At 46.5% G+C, this 13021-nt stretch overlaps 2 protein-coding genes across 2 annotated transcripts; both read left to right on the plus strand.

Moving 5' to 3' along the window:
- Nucleotides 1-411: 411 nt before the first annotated feature.
- Nucleotides 412-4964, plus strand: LOC101840397 (zinc finger BED domain-containing protein 5-like). The gene is made up of 3 exons (XM_040731401.1): nucleotides 412-705; nucleotides 1740-1890; nucleotides 2977-4964. Exons 1-3 carry the CDS (start codon nucleotides 427-429, stop codon nucleotides 4794-4796), a joined length of 2250 nt encoding a protein of 749 aa, XP_040587335.1. The 5' UTR covers nucleotides 412-426; the 3' UTR covers nucleotides 4797-4964.
- A 4712-nt stretch (nucleotides 4965-9676) lies between these two features.
- Nucleotides 9677-12309, plus strand: Nupr2 (nuclear protein 2, transcriptional regulator). The gene is made up of 2 exons (XM_013120717.3): nucleotides 9677-10184; nucleotides 12117-12309. Exon 1 carries the CDS (start codon nucleotides 9872-9874, stop codon nucleotides 10178-10180), a length of 309 nt encoding a protein of 102 aa, XP_012976171.1. The 5' UTR covers nucleotides 9677-9871; the 3' UTR covers nucleotides 10181-10184; nucleotides 12117-12309.
- Nucleotides 12310-13021: the final 712 nt, after the last annotated feature.

The raw sequence follows: 13021 nt of genomic DNA on the forward strand, positions 1-13021 counted from the left end.
GGGTCTCCCGCGGCGCCGGCGATGTTGAAGAGTTCCCGGGTTTCGGCACCAGATGTCCCGCGCTACCGTCTCGCCAGCAAGAACGACGCAGGACACTCGGATCCTTCTGCAGTAAAGCTTTAATACATCTTGAGAGATAGATGATCAGCTTCTGAAAGGGAGACCCCAAGCTAAGAAACCCAGCCCCTTATATAAGCCTAGGAGCTCCGAGTGAGACGTGTAGAGCCGGGATTGGTGGTTTGCTCATCACCCCAGATGACGGGTGAGGCACAGCTTAAACGGTAAACTCCAACTGACAGCAGATGTCAGCGCCATCTTCTAATGGCGATAGCGATAGCGAGGGCGGCTCCTCACAGGCGTGTGCCACCAAACCTGGCTTGTTGCCTTCCTTCAGTAAAGTCCAAAGCCATTTGGAACTAGGATCTGATGAGTTTTGTTCTCTTCTTTCCTAGCCGGGCCCCTCAGATGAGGGCTGCTCCGAGACATGCGCCTGCAGCTCATCCTCCAGCAGCAGCAGCCGCACCATCCGCAGTTGGCTCCCCTGCTGCTGCACCCAGGCAGCCAGGCCTGATGGCCCAGATGGCAACCACTGCAGCTGGTGTGGCCGTGGGCTCTGCAGTGGGTCACACCCTGGGTCACGCCATCACTGGGGGCTTCGGTGGAGGAGGCAGTGCCGAGCCTGCAAGGCCTGACATCACTTACCAGGTAAGACTTGGGGCAGCTCTTCCTTTCTGTGTTAACACTGGGCAGCTGCTAAGAACTTGCATGTTTACTTTTAGGATCCACGGTTATAAGTACAAAGTGGTGTGCCTCCCCCTCCCTTTTGCTAAGTGGGGGCTGCTGGGGGTATGGCTCAGTGAATAAGCACTTACTCTGAAGCCATGCATACCCGAGATCAAAACCCATGTGTGAACCACAAAAGGTCAGGCGTAGCCATACATCCCTGTAACTCCTGCATTGTGGAGGGAGACGAGCAGATCCCTCAGCTTGGCTGGCTGGCGGTTGGGATGAAATGACCGTTTCAGTGAGAGGCCCTGTCTCAAGGCAACAGGATGGAGAGTGGTAGAGGAAAGACACCCCATGTCTTGGTTGGCCTCCCCTTGGGCACACACACCCACACACACTCGTGTTTGAGCATCACACAGAAAAGCCGCATGGCATGACTTGAGTTTAACCTTTAGACAAGCATCAATAAATAGAACAGACTGGAATCATGACAGTCCAGCCCAGCTTCTGTAAAATGGCCATTTTCCCTGTTAGATGATTTTTGTTTTGGAGAGGATCTCACTGAAGATAGCCCTGAACTCATGGTCATCCTCCTGCCTTGGTCAGACACCTGCCTGCCCCTGCCTCCTTAAGTGCTGGGATTAAAGGTGTGCACTACCTCCATTGGCCTCTAGCAAGATTTAAATTGTTTTGATTTTATATTTACAATGTTAGGAACAAGCCCAGAGCCTGTGTATACTAACCACAGACTTAATAGAATCACTCTTCCATTCGAACTTCAGATGACCTGATTTGCCATGTGTTTGTTTTTTGGTTTGAGTTGGAGAGGGTATCTTTGTTCTTTAACCTTAATATTTGTCTTGCTTTCTGCCTTGAAATGGTTTACTACCATGCTACTGGATGGAAAACTACATTTGCACCTTTTTCTAGTTGTTTCCCCAGCTGAGTCTGTGACTGCCACTCCTGTGTACACCCACACTTTCTCCGGAGTACCTAATGTTGTGTCTCCACAGGAGCCCCAGGGAGCCCAGCTGCTGGAGCAGCAGTCTCGTGGGCCTTGCTCTCTTGAGATCAAACAGTTTCTGGAGTGTGCTCAGGACCAGGGTGAAGTTCAACTGTGGGAGGGCTTCAAGGAGGTGTTGCGACAGTGCACAATTGCAAATGGTAGGTGACCTGTCCATCTGCTCACAGTGACAGTCCTGAACCCTCTAGGGTGGCCACTCTCAAAGTGGGAGTTGTTGTGACCCCTCTGGGGTGGCAAGACTCTTTCACTATGGTTATCTAGGGTCATTGGAAAACACAGATTTGTGATCATCTTAGGGACTGAGACCCTGCTCTGCCATGGTCTCTGGGCAGGTCTGCCTACACACAAATAAGCCCACATAGGCATAACCAGTGTGATGATATCATTGTGCCAACCCCATCACATATATCCTGTACAAATGTAGGTGTATGTGACACGGTTAGTGCCAAAACACAGTTATGCAGGCCAGTCACGTGTGTGCAGGGAGCAGTTGCTGTGTTGCAAGCAGCAGTATTGGAAGTAAAATGATACTTCAGGAATTGTAATTACTAGGTAAATGTAAAACCATAAACTGTAAAGTTATCAACTACTATAGAAAAAAATCTGTATTATGGGAACTTAATCTGGATGCTGCTTGTGGTTTTGGGGTTTTTGTTTTATTTGGTTTGGTTTTTTGTTTGTTTGGTTTTTCAAGACAGGGTTTCTACAATTATCCCTGGCTATTCTGGAACTCACTCTGTAGACCAGGCTGGTCTAGAGCTCACAGAGATCCACCTATCTCTGCCTCCCAAGTGCTGAGATTAAAAGCATGTGTTACCACCACCACCACCACCACCACCACTTGGTGCCAGTGGGTTTTTAATGTTCAGTGGTGGGTGATGGGAATACTTCCCCCTTGTAATAGTAACAGGTATGTTAAAAAAAAGAAACAAACAAATAAACAAAAACCTCACAGAGAATGGTAAATCATAGGAAACTTTACTTTGTTGACTGAACTATGCCATGTATCATCTTTGGTGGATTTTTTGTTTTGTTTTGGAGACAGGGTTTCTCTGTATTATTTTAGAGGCTGTCCTGGAACTCGCTCTTGTAGACCAGGCTGGCCTCGAACTCACAGAGATCTACCTGCCTCCGCCTCCCGAGTGCTGGGATTAAAGGCACGCGCCACCAACGCCCGGCTCACCTTTGGTGTTATTAAAGCTATTGTTGTGTATTATTTTCATCAGAGGGCCATCCCCTAAGAATGGATCGTGTAGAGAAAAAGGTTAAGAAAAGAAGATACAATGAAGATTTCTTACAGTATGGTTTTACCTCAAAAATTACAGCAGAAATTGAGAAACCGCAGTGTGTCATTTGTGGTGACGTTCTATCAGCAGAATCTATGAAGCCAAACAAACTAAAGCGCCATTTTGATAGCAAGCACCTGAGCTTTGCGGGCAAGGATATCAGCTATTTTAGAAGCAAAGCTGATGAACTCAAGAAAGGCAGACTTGACACTGGCATCAAGTCTCCCAAACAGAATGTAGTGGCTGTTGAAGTTTCATATTTGGTGGCACTCAGAATCGCCAGGACTATGAAGCCTCACACCTTTGCTGAGGATTTACTGTTGCCGGCAGCCAAAGACAGTGTGGGAGTTATGATCGGAGATGAATTTGTTACACAGTTGAGTGCAGTTTCCTTATCTAACGACACTGTTCGCAGAAGAATAGATGACATGTCTGCTGACATTCTTGATCAGGTAATCCAGGAAATTAAATCTGCTCCACTTCCAATATTTAGTATCCAGCTGGATGAATCCACAGACGTTGCGAACTGTTCTCAGTTACTGATGTACGTGAGGTATATCAATGGTGGCGACTTTAAAGATGAGTTTCTCTTTTGCAAACCTCTTGACACAGCAACCACTGCACACGATGTATTTGAAAGAGTTGGTTCATTTCTGAAGGAGCACAAGCTTTCTTGGGAAATGGTTTGTGGTGTTTGCACAGATGGCGCTCGGGCTATGCTAGGATGCCAGTCTGGATTTCAGCATTTGGTATTGAACGAGTCCCCGAAAGTCATCGGAACTCACTGTATGATTCATCTGCAAACATTAGCAATGAAGACACTGCCACAAGACTTAAAAGAAGTCATGCAGAGCGTCGTAAGCTCTGTCAATTTCGTAAAGTTGAACACTTTAAGCAGTCAACTGTTTTCACAGCTGTGTGATGATTTGGACGCTCCGAACAAAGCTCTGCTCTTCCATACTGAGGGGAGGTGGCTGTCCAGTGGATCAGTTTTAAAACGTGTTTTTGAGCTTCGTGGTGAATTCAAAATGTTTTTTAGTCAGAAAGGAAGACCGCAGTTGGAGGCACTTTTCAGTGATGAAAGTGAATTGCAGAAAATGGCTTATTTGGTGGACATCTTTGCCATCTTACATGAGTTAAATTTATCACTGCAAGAGCCAAATGCGACATGCCTCGATTTGTCTGAAAAGATCCAGTCATTCCAAATGAAACTTGAGCTTTGGCAAAAAAACTTGGGTGAAAATAAAATACACATGTTGCCTACCTTATCTGCTTTCTTTGAGGGACATGACATTAAACCCTCCAAAAGGATTACAGTGATAATTTCTGTGAAAGAACACTTGCACATGCTTACACAAGAAATTTCATGGTACTTTCCAAACCTACCTGACGTCCCATTTGCCCTTGCCAGAAGCCCATTCACAGTCCATGTGGAAGATGTCCCTGAGCCAGCGCAAGAGGAGTTCATTGAGCTTGTTAACAGCGATGCAGCGAGGACTGACTTCTCTACACTGCCAGTTACCCGATTCTGGGTCAAGTGTTTGCAGTCATACCCCGTTCTGTCTGAGTTTGTGCTGCGCCTCCTCCTTCCATTTCCAACAACACATCTTTGTGGAAAAGGCTTTTCCAGCTTGTTGGTTATCAAGTCTAAATACAGACGCAGGCTCGCTGTGGAAAATGATCTTCGTTGTGCTCTAGCAAAGACTACCCCGAGAATTTCTGATCTGGTGAGGAAGAAGCAGTCTCAACCTTCACACTGACATTGGCTTTTTACAGATACTGTGTGTGCAAAATGTAGCAAGTTCTTGTGGGTTTTGTTTGGGTTTTGTTTTGCTTTTTGGATTTTGTTGTTGTTATTTGAGACAGGGTTTGACTATGTAGCCCTAGCTGTCCTGAAACTTGCATTGTAGACCATGTTGGCCTCGACCTCATAGAGATTCACCTGTCTCTACCTCCCAAGTGCTGGTATTAAAGACCTTCACTGCCAGCCTGGCATTGGTGGCGCACGCCTTTATTCCAAGGACTCCGGAGGCAGAGGCAGGCGGATCTCTGTGAGTTCCAGGACAGCCTCCCAAACAATACAGAGAAACCCTGTCTCGGAAAACCAAAAAAAAAAAAAAATACCTTTGCTGCCACTACCCAGCTACTGTTATCATATTAAGACTGTTACCCATGCTACACCATGTTTCAAGACAAATTATTTATTTGTAATTAGAAATAAATATTTCACAATATATACGTATCATTTTTTGGGATTAATCACTGTGCTTTAATGATGTTCAGCTTGAAACAATGAAAATACATCCTACATATCAGATGTTTACATTAATAGTTCATTATAGAAGCCGGGCGTTGGTGGTGCATGCCTTTAATCCCAGCACTTGGGAGGCAGAGGCAGGTGGATCTCTGTGAGTTCGAGGCCAGCCTGGTCTACAAGAGCTAGCTCCAGGACAGCCTCCAAAGCCACAGAGAAACTCTGTCTCGAAAAACCAAAAAAAAAAAAAAGTTCATTATAGTTACGAAATAGTAACAAATTAATTTTTTATAACTTACTTATTATTTTATATGCATTGGTGTTTTGCCTGCATGTATGTCTGTGTGTCAGATCTTGGAGTTACAGACAGGTGTGAGCTTCCATGTGGGTGCTGGGAATTGAACCTCAGTCCTCTGGAAGAGCAGCCAGTGCTCTTAACTGCTGAGCCATTCCTTCAGCCCCACAAATTAATTTTATGGTTGGCAGTCACCACAACATGAACTGTGTTAAAGGGTCACAGCATTAGGAACGTTGAGAAGATCTGATTCCTCTTCTGACCATCCCCAGGCACCAGCATGCATGTGGTCCAGATATACACACGCAGGCAAAACACTGACACACACAAATAACTAAATCTTATTGATTAAGATTAAATTTAAATTAAAAAATGCCCTACAGACTTTCCTACAGGCAATTTGATAGAAGTAGTTTCACAATTGTGTTTCCTCTTCCCAGATAATTCTAGTTTGTGTAGCCAAAAAGTAGCCAGTAGCTGGGCGGTGGTGGCGCACTCCTTTAATCCCAGCACTCAGGAGGTAGAGGCAGGTGGATCTCTGTGAGTTCGAGACCAGCCTGGTCTACAGAGTGAGTTCCAGGACAGCTTCCAAAGCCACAGAGAAACTGTCTCAAAAAACCAAAGATAAATAAGTAAATAAATAAATAAATAAAAAAGTAGCCAGCATATCATATTGATTATTTCTTGCATTGGGAGAGACCTTGTGTAAGTTATATCCCACTAGGAGATGTAACCACACTATTATTTAATAGCTGACTTTTAATTTTTTTTATTAATTTATTTGGGCCAGGTGTGGCATTCCACAACTTTAATCCCAGCACTTAGGGGGCAGATGGGCTTCTGTGAGTTCAAGGCTGGCCAGAGCCATATGGTGAGTGAGACCCTGTCTAGATAGAAACTGTATTGGTTACTTGTATGTTGCTGTGATAAAACACTATGATCAAGGCAACCTATAGAAGTTTACTTGGGCGTATGGTTCCAGACGGTTAACTCCTTCATGACCTGGAAGCCGTAGGCATAGTGAGTGGCTGGAGCAGGACAGCAAGAGCTCACACCCTTTACTGTAAGCAGGAGCAGCGTTGGCAAACTGGGAAATGACACAATTCAAGCTCACTGTCAGTGCTAGATATGATGACGAATGCTTTACAGAGTTCCAGAGCTACATAGTGAGACCCTGTCTCAAACAAGATAATTTTTATAAAACCACTTCTATTCCAGTTGGTGGTAGTTCATGCCTTTAATCCCAGCACATGGGAATCAGAGGTAGGCAGATCTAGAGGCCAGCCTGGTCTAGAGAGAGAGTTGCAGGACAGCCAAGGCTACCCAGAGAGATCCTATCTTAAAAAAAAAAAGCCACTTCTAGTGATACAATTTCTCCAACAAGGCCACACCTCCTAAACCTCTTCAAGCATTGTTGCCAACTATTCACATACATGAGCCTGTGCGGGAAAATCACATTCAAATCAAACTATCGCGCATAGTAAATGAGTGAGTGGTAGTGTATGTGAGTGTATGTGGGTCCATCTGTCCATCCTGCCACATTGTGGGACCTGAGGACAGAACACTGGTCGTCAGATCTGTGTAGCTAGCTAGCCCCCTTGAACCGCTATTTTTAGTTTTGTTCTTGCCTGGTTCTATATGTGTGTTTAAGCACATCCATGCTCTTTATTAAAAGAGTATTTTTTAGATTTATTTATTTATTTATTACATATATGCTGCTCTGCCTCCATGCCAGAAGAGAGCACCAGATTGAATTGTAGATGGTTGTGAGCCACCATGTGGTTGCTGGGAATTGAACTCAGGACCCGTGGAAGAGCAGTCAGTGCTCACCTGCATGCTCTTATACCCCATTCATTCACATATTCGGTGACGGAGGATGTTGAGTGTTTTCCTCTATTACTCTTTGTATTCTCTTGGTCTCTCACTTAACCTGCCCGTTTTGACTAGGCTGCCTGGCCAGCAAGCCCCAGTGAATCTCTTGTGCCTGTCTCTCTTGGTCCCTCTACAGGGATGAGGGGAAAGGTCTATGCAGCCACACCTGGCATTTTATGTGCATGCTGGGAACTCAAACTCAAGTCCCTATGCTTGAGCAATGAATGCTCTTACCCACTGAGCCATCTCCCCAGATCTATTATTTCTTCAAAGATAGGTAGCCAAGGATGACCTTGAACTCCCCATTCTCTTGCCCTCTGCTTCCTAAATTCTGGGATTACAGATATGTGTTACTGGGTGTTTTAGACAGTCTACCTATGTAGTAGCCCTGGATGTCATGGACCTTGCAGATCCTCATGCTTTGGCCTTAATTTAACTTTTGTTTTGTTTTGCGACAGGGTTTCACTGTATAGCTCTGGCTTTCATAGTACTCACTCTGTAGACCAGGCTGGCTTTGAACTCAACAGCAGTCCACCTGCCTCTCCTTTCTGAGTGCTAGGATTAAAGCCGTGTAACACCACCACCAGTCTCTCTAACCCTTTGTCCATGTTTTTACTTTAACTCTCTCAGCTGCCCACTTGAGAGCTGGGATTACAGCCACTCACAGTCTAATCAATTTATCATTTTTTGGAGATGTGGTCTTGTTGCTAGATTTTTCTTGTCTCGCCTGGTCCCTTTTACTCCTTCCCCTGCTACATGGCGACCCTTTCCAGTGCTTCTCTGCCTACCTTTCCCAGAATTCTCCTTGTCTCCTAGTTCCGCCTATCTTCCTGTCTCATTTTCCAAACAGTGTTTTATTCATCAACCAGTAAGCGAAACATATACAGAAGGTTTCATTATGTAGCCCTTGCTGGCCTAGAGCTCACTATGTAAACAAAGCAGGCCTTGAACTCACAGAGACCTGGCTGTCCTTGCTTCTACTTCCTGGGTGCTGGTACTACAGTTGTATCCCAGTAAGCTTGACTTGTTTTCATTGACCTGAGGACTAGCAAAGTGGGTTTGAGACCCTGGGATTAATCCCCCAAATGCTTGTATTAAGTCCAATGCCCGAATTTCTTTAAGGATGGTGTCTACTAATGGTTGCTTTTCTTTAAAATGACTATATTGCAGCCATTCAGATAGTTCATCAGGTAAAGGTACTTGCTACCAAGTCTGATAATTTGAGTTCAACCCACATCGTCCACAGGTTGGGGAGGAGAGAACAGACGTCCAAAAATTGGCCTCTGACATCCACATGTAGTACACACACACACAATTTTAAAATTTAGATGCATTTATTATTTGTGCAAATGAATGTTTTGCCTGTATGTATGGGTGCCCAAGGAGGCCAAAAGAGGGCTTCAGTTCCCCTGGGACTGCAGTTACAGACAGTTGTGAGTTACCACGTGAGTGCTGGGAATGGAACCTGGGGCTTCTGGAAGAGCAGTCTTAACCACTGAGAACTCGTTCCTGTCCATCGGTCCTAAGAGACTACTTAGGATGGTCAGTCAGGATGTCTTAGGATGTCTTCTCAATTTATGAGGCATGCTTTTGGGTGTGTCCATTGAGGGAGTTTCCAGAGACTGCAGATTGAGGAGGGACAACCCACCCTGAGGTAGGGCAGCACCATCCAGTGGAGTGGTCTGGAGACCTGAATAAAAATGGAGGCGGGAGTGGGGGTGGGGTGGGGGCGGGAAGGCAAGCAAGACGCTTGAATTTCCCCATTCTTGCTTCCTGACTGACCAATGTAAATACGAACAAGTTGCTTCATGATCCTGCCCACCGTGCCTTCCCATCTGATTGTATGTATTCTCAAACTCTGAGCCAAAATACACTCTTCTAAACCGATTCTTGCCAAGTATTTGGTTATAGCAATGAAAAAGTAGTGTTGAAAAGAATCATCATGTCACACAAAGAAACCACACGAGCAAAGTGAAAATAATTCCGTAAACTTATTTCCTTTCGCAAAAATGAACCCAAACTGGGCTAGCCAATACATTCGGTCAAAAGGGTCTGCGTCTCTTATCCCTGTGCTGGGATTACAGGTGTGCACAACCACACCGGATTTATACAGTGCTGGGGGTGGAACCCAGGGCTTCGTGCACGCTAGGTGAGCACTCACCCACTGAGTCACATTCACTTGTTCCGTCCCTTCAGGTTTTTGACCAACGGAACCAGAAGGTTTATAGGTGTTAACAATGCCGCCCCACAGGAACATTTCATAATAATTCCCAAATTGGAACAAAGAAGCCTTGCCTAGAAGCCACGCCCCTCTGTGAGGTCACAGAGGGTGCGCCCCTACAGCGGAGCCAATAGCGGGACCTTTCGGCCGGAGCAGCCTGCGGCGGCGGCGGCGGGCGGAGGGCAGCGGCGCGATGGACCTGCCAGCTCGTCCTTCCGTCTCCCGCCCACGGACTCGAGCCCGCCCGCCGCCGCCGGAGACGCTGCCCACTGCGGGCTTCGATGACGAGCTGTACGACAGCCTGGACTACTACTACCTGCGTGACTTCCCGGCTTCCGGAGCTGGCCGCAGCAAGGGCCGGACGCGGCGCGAGCAGCAGCTGCGCACCAACCGCCAGGTGCCAGGCGGCCACGAGCGCAAGGTGGCGCAGATACTGATCAACGCGCAACGCAAGCGCCGCCAGCGCCAGCTGCAACCGCGGCCGCGCACGCGCCTCTCCTGAGCGGGTACGGGCAGGCAGAGCCCGTTGGCGGTGGGCAGGGAATAGAATAGCTCATATCTCAGTCTGGTCTCGAACTCACTGTGTAGAGGAGGATTAACTTGACCTCCAGATCGTCCTGTCTCCAGCGTCCAAGAGCTAGAATGTTAAGACATGTGCCACAATGCCTAGCTTTCTGCCTTCCTTCCTGTTTTTATTTTTATTATTATTATTTTTTTTTTGAGGCAGAGTTTCTCTGTTTAGCCTTGGCTGCCCTGGAACTCATTCTGTAGACCAAGCTGACCTCGAACTCACGGAGATCTGCCCGACTCTCCCTAGTGCTGGGATTAAAGTCATGTGCCACCACTGCCCGACCTTTTTTATTTTTTGACACGGTCTCATATAGCCTAAACTGGTCTGGAACTCCTCATCCTCCCGTGTTCACCTCCAAATACTGAAATGTCAGGCGTGGGCCATGATCCCATGAGGTATTGTTTTGTTTTATCGATAAGGCCCAGTGCGGCCCAGGGTGGCGTGGTATTTGTGGCAACCCTCAACCTCTCTAGCCTTGAGACTACAGGTCTGTGCCGCCATGCTCACCTCTCACACCCTCCTAAGACTTCCCAGCTTTAGTTGTAACTGGACTCACCTGCTCCCAGGGGTTTCCTGGCTGCTAGTGAAAGTACGCTTTGGAAGTTTGCAATTAGGTGAGAAAGGCCTAGGTCAGAAATGCCAGGATATGTCTCAAGACAAACATCCTGGCGGGGCAGCTTACACCTGTCATCCATCTCAGTGCTCCAGAGACTGAGACTGGTGTCGTACTACTTGAGTCTGAGGCCAGCCGTGGGTACAGGGTGAGGCCCTGTCTCAAAGCAAAACAGTCTCTCCTTGTTTGCTTTCTGTTGCTGTGATGAATACCATGACCAAAAGCGACTGGGCAGGAAAGGGTTATTTCATTGTAAAGCTTACAGTCCATCATGAAGGACGTCAGGGCAGGAGCCCAGAGACAGGAGCTGAAGCATGGTCCACAGAGGTTCACTTGCCTTTCTTATACCTCCTGGGACCTCCTGCCCTACCCCAGGTGATTCTGCCCACAGTGGGCTGGGCTGTCCCACATCAGTCATTGAGAAAATGTCCCCACAGACTTGTCTGCAGGCTGATCTGATACCTCTGTCGTCCCAAATGACCCTGGTAGGTGTCAAGTTGACAAAACACAAGACAAAAACTAGGTATGGTGGAGCACACCTGTACGCCTCTCAGGAAAGTGAAGAGGGAGTCAGAAGTTCAGGGTCGGGTCTGGAGACGGCTCAGCAGTTAAAGCACTTACTGCCCTTGCGGAGGACCCAGTTACCTCAGGTGCCACATAACCATCTGTAGCTCCAATGTGAGGGGATCCAAACCCTCTTCTGGCCTCCGTGGACACTGCATGCGTGTCATACGCAGACATATATTTAGGCAAACAGACATTTTTTTGAATGAAAAAGATAAAAAGCTCAAGATCATTGGCTACATAGTCAGTTTGAGGCCAGCCTGAGCTACGTGAGACAGAGAAGGGAAGGTGAGAATGAGCTCATTTGATGGTATTCACTTATCCTGCATAACGCTTCAGGGTCAGTCCCCAGCGCTGTCTACATGGGACCCATGGCAATAATCTTAGGAGGAGCAAACATTTACGGTTATCCTTGGTTACATAGTTTGAGGCCAGCCTCGACTACTTGAGACCCTGTCTAAACGAAAATGACAAAAACAACCCACTCAAGGCTCTGACCTGTGACCCTTGCATTCAGGAAGCAGAAGCAGTAGGATAATGAGTTGGAGTCCAGCCTGGTCTTTATTGTGAGTTTCAGGTCACCACGGGCTAGAGTAGCACCTTATCTCAACGGGGAGAACTAATAACTTCCAGTGTTCTTGTAAGGCTTGGGAGGGTAATTGATTCTTGTTTTTTTCTTATTTTCTGCAGGAAACCTGAAAGACCTGTTAAAAGTATTTTCAACTGTAACTGAGTTCCTCCATGTTGGTCAACAAGTCTTTTTTTGACAGTTTTTACGTTTACTGCTTCAATCTTTTCCTCACTAATTAGCTATTAAGTAAGTAGTTTCCAGTGGGTATGCCTTTTTAGGGTTTTCAATTAAAAGAGAACAGTAAGAATGCAATTTAACTCTTCTGGGTTTTTCTCCCTCCCCACCCCCCCACCCCAAGTTATCATGGTGATAACTGGTTTCCAGTTTGAAAGTACTTGGGCTCTGAATTGTAAAGAGGAGATCACAGGGCTGGGGAGATTAACTTATGTGCTAAAGTGATTGCAACAAAAGTCTGAGGACCTGAGTTTGATCTTTAAAAGCCATGTTTTTGAAAGGCTGGTGTAGTGGCCCACACTTAGAATCCTAGCATTTGGGAGGTAGAGACAGATTTCCGGGGCTCCCTGGCCAGCTAGCGTAACGTACCTTCTGTGTTCCAGGTCAATGAGCAGCACTGCCTTAAAAAAAAAGATGATTGTGTCCTGAAGAACCATACCTGCCATTGGATAATTGCCTCTACATGTTCATACTCACACTTACATTTGCACACATGCACACACCTGCACGTACAGATGCACCACACACAGTGAACTGGGAAGAACCAAGATAGGATATTTTATAAGAAAGAATTCTACCCATATGTCATCTCTGAAAGTTTGGTTTTGGTTTTGGGGGTGGCATTTTGGGAAGTGACTGATTCAGGGTCTATGTGGCCTTGGCCGTCCTGGAACTTGCAATGTAAGCCTTGGCCAGGAACTCACAACTTCTGCCTGTCTTGGCCTCCTGAGTGCTGAGATTAAATATATGCATCACTACTTCAGGATGAAAGTTCTTGTTTGTTTGTTTG

The sequence above is a fragment of the Mesocricetus auratus genome, unplaced genomic scaffold, assembly GCF_017639785.1.
Source record: "Mesocricetus auratus isolate SY011 unplaced genomic scaffold, BCM_Maur_2.0 Super-Scaffold_100025, whole genome shotgun sequence".
NCBI lineage: Eukaryota > Metazoa > Chordata > Mammalia > Rodentia > Cricetidae > Mesocricetus > Mesocricetus auratus.

Coding starts and splice junctions, on each gene's coding strand:
- LOC101840397 (XM_040731401.1), top strand. CDS start 427: ATGAGTTTTGTTCTCTTCTTTCCTAGCCGGGCCCCTCAGATGAGGGCT. Junction 706..1,739: donor GGCCTGACATCACTTACCAG/GTAAGACTTGGG, acceptor GTGTCTCCACAG/GAGCCCCAGGGAGCCCAGCT. Junction 1,891..2,976: donor ACAGTGCACAATTGCAAATG/GTAGGTGACCTG, acceptor TATTTTCATCAG/AGGGCCATCCCCTAAGAATG.
- Nupr2 (XM_013120717.3), top strand. CDS start 9,872: ATGGACCTGCCAGCTCGTCCTTCCGTCTCCCGCCCACGGACTCGAGCC.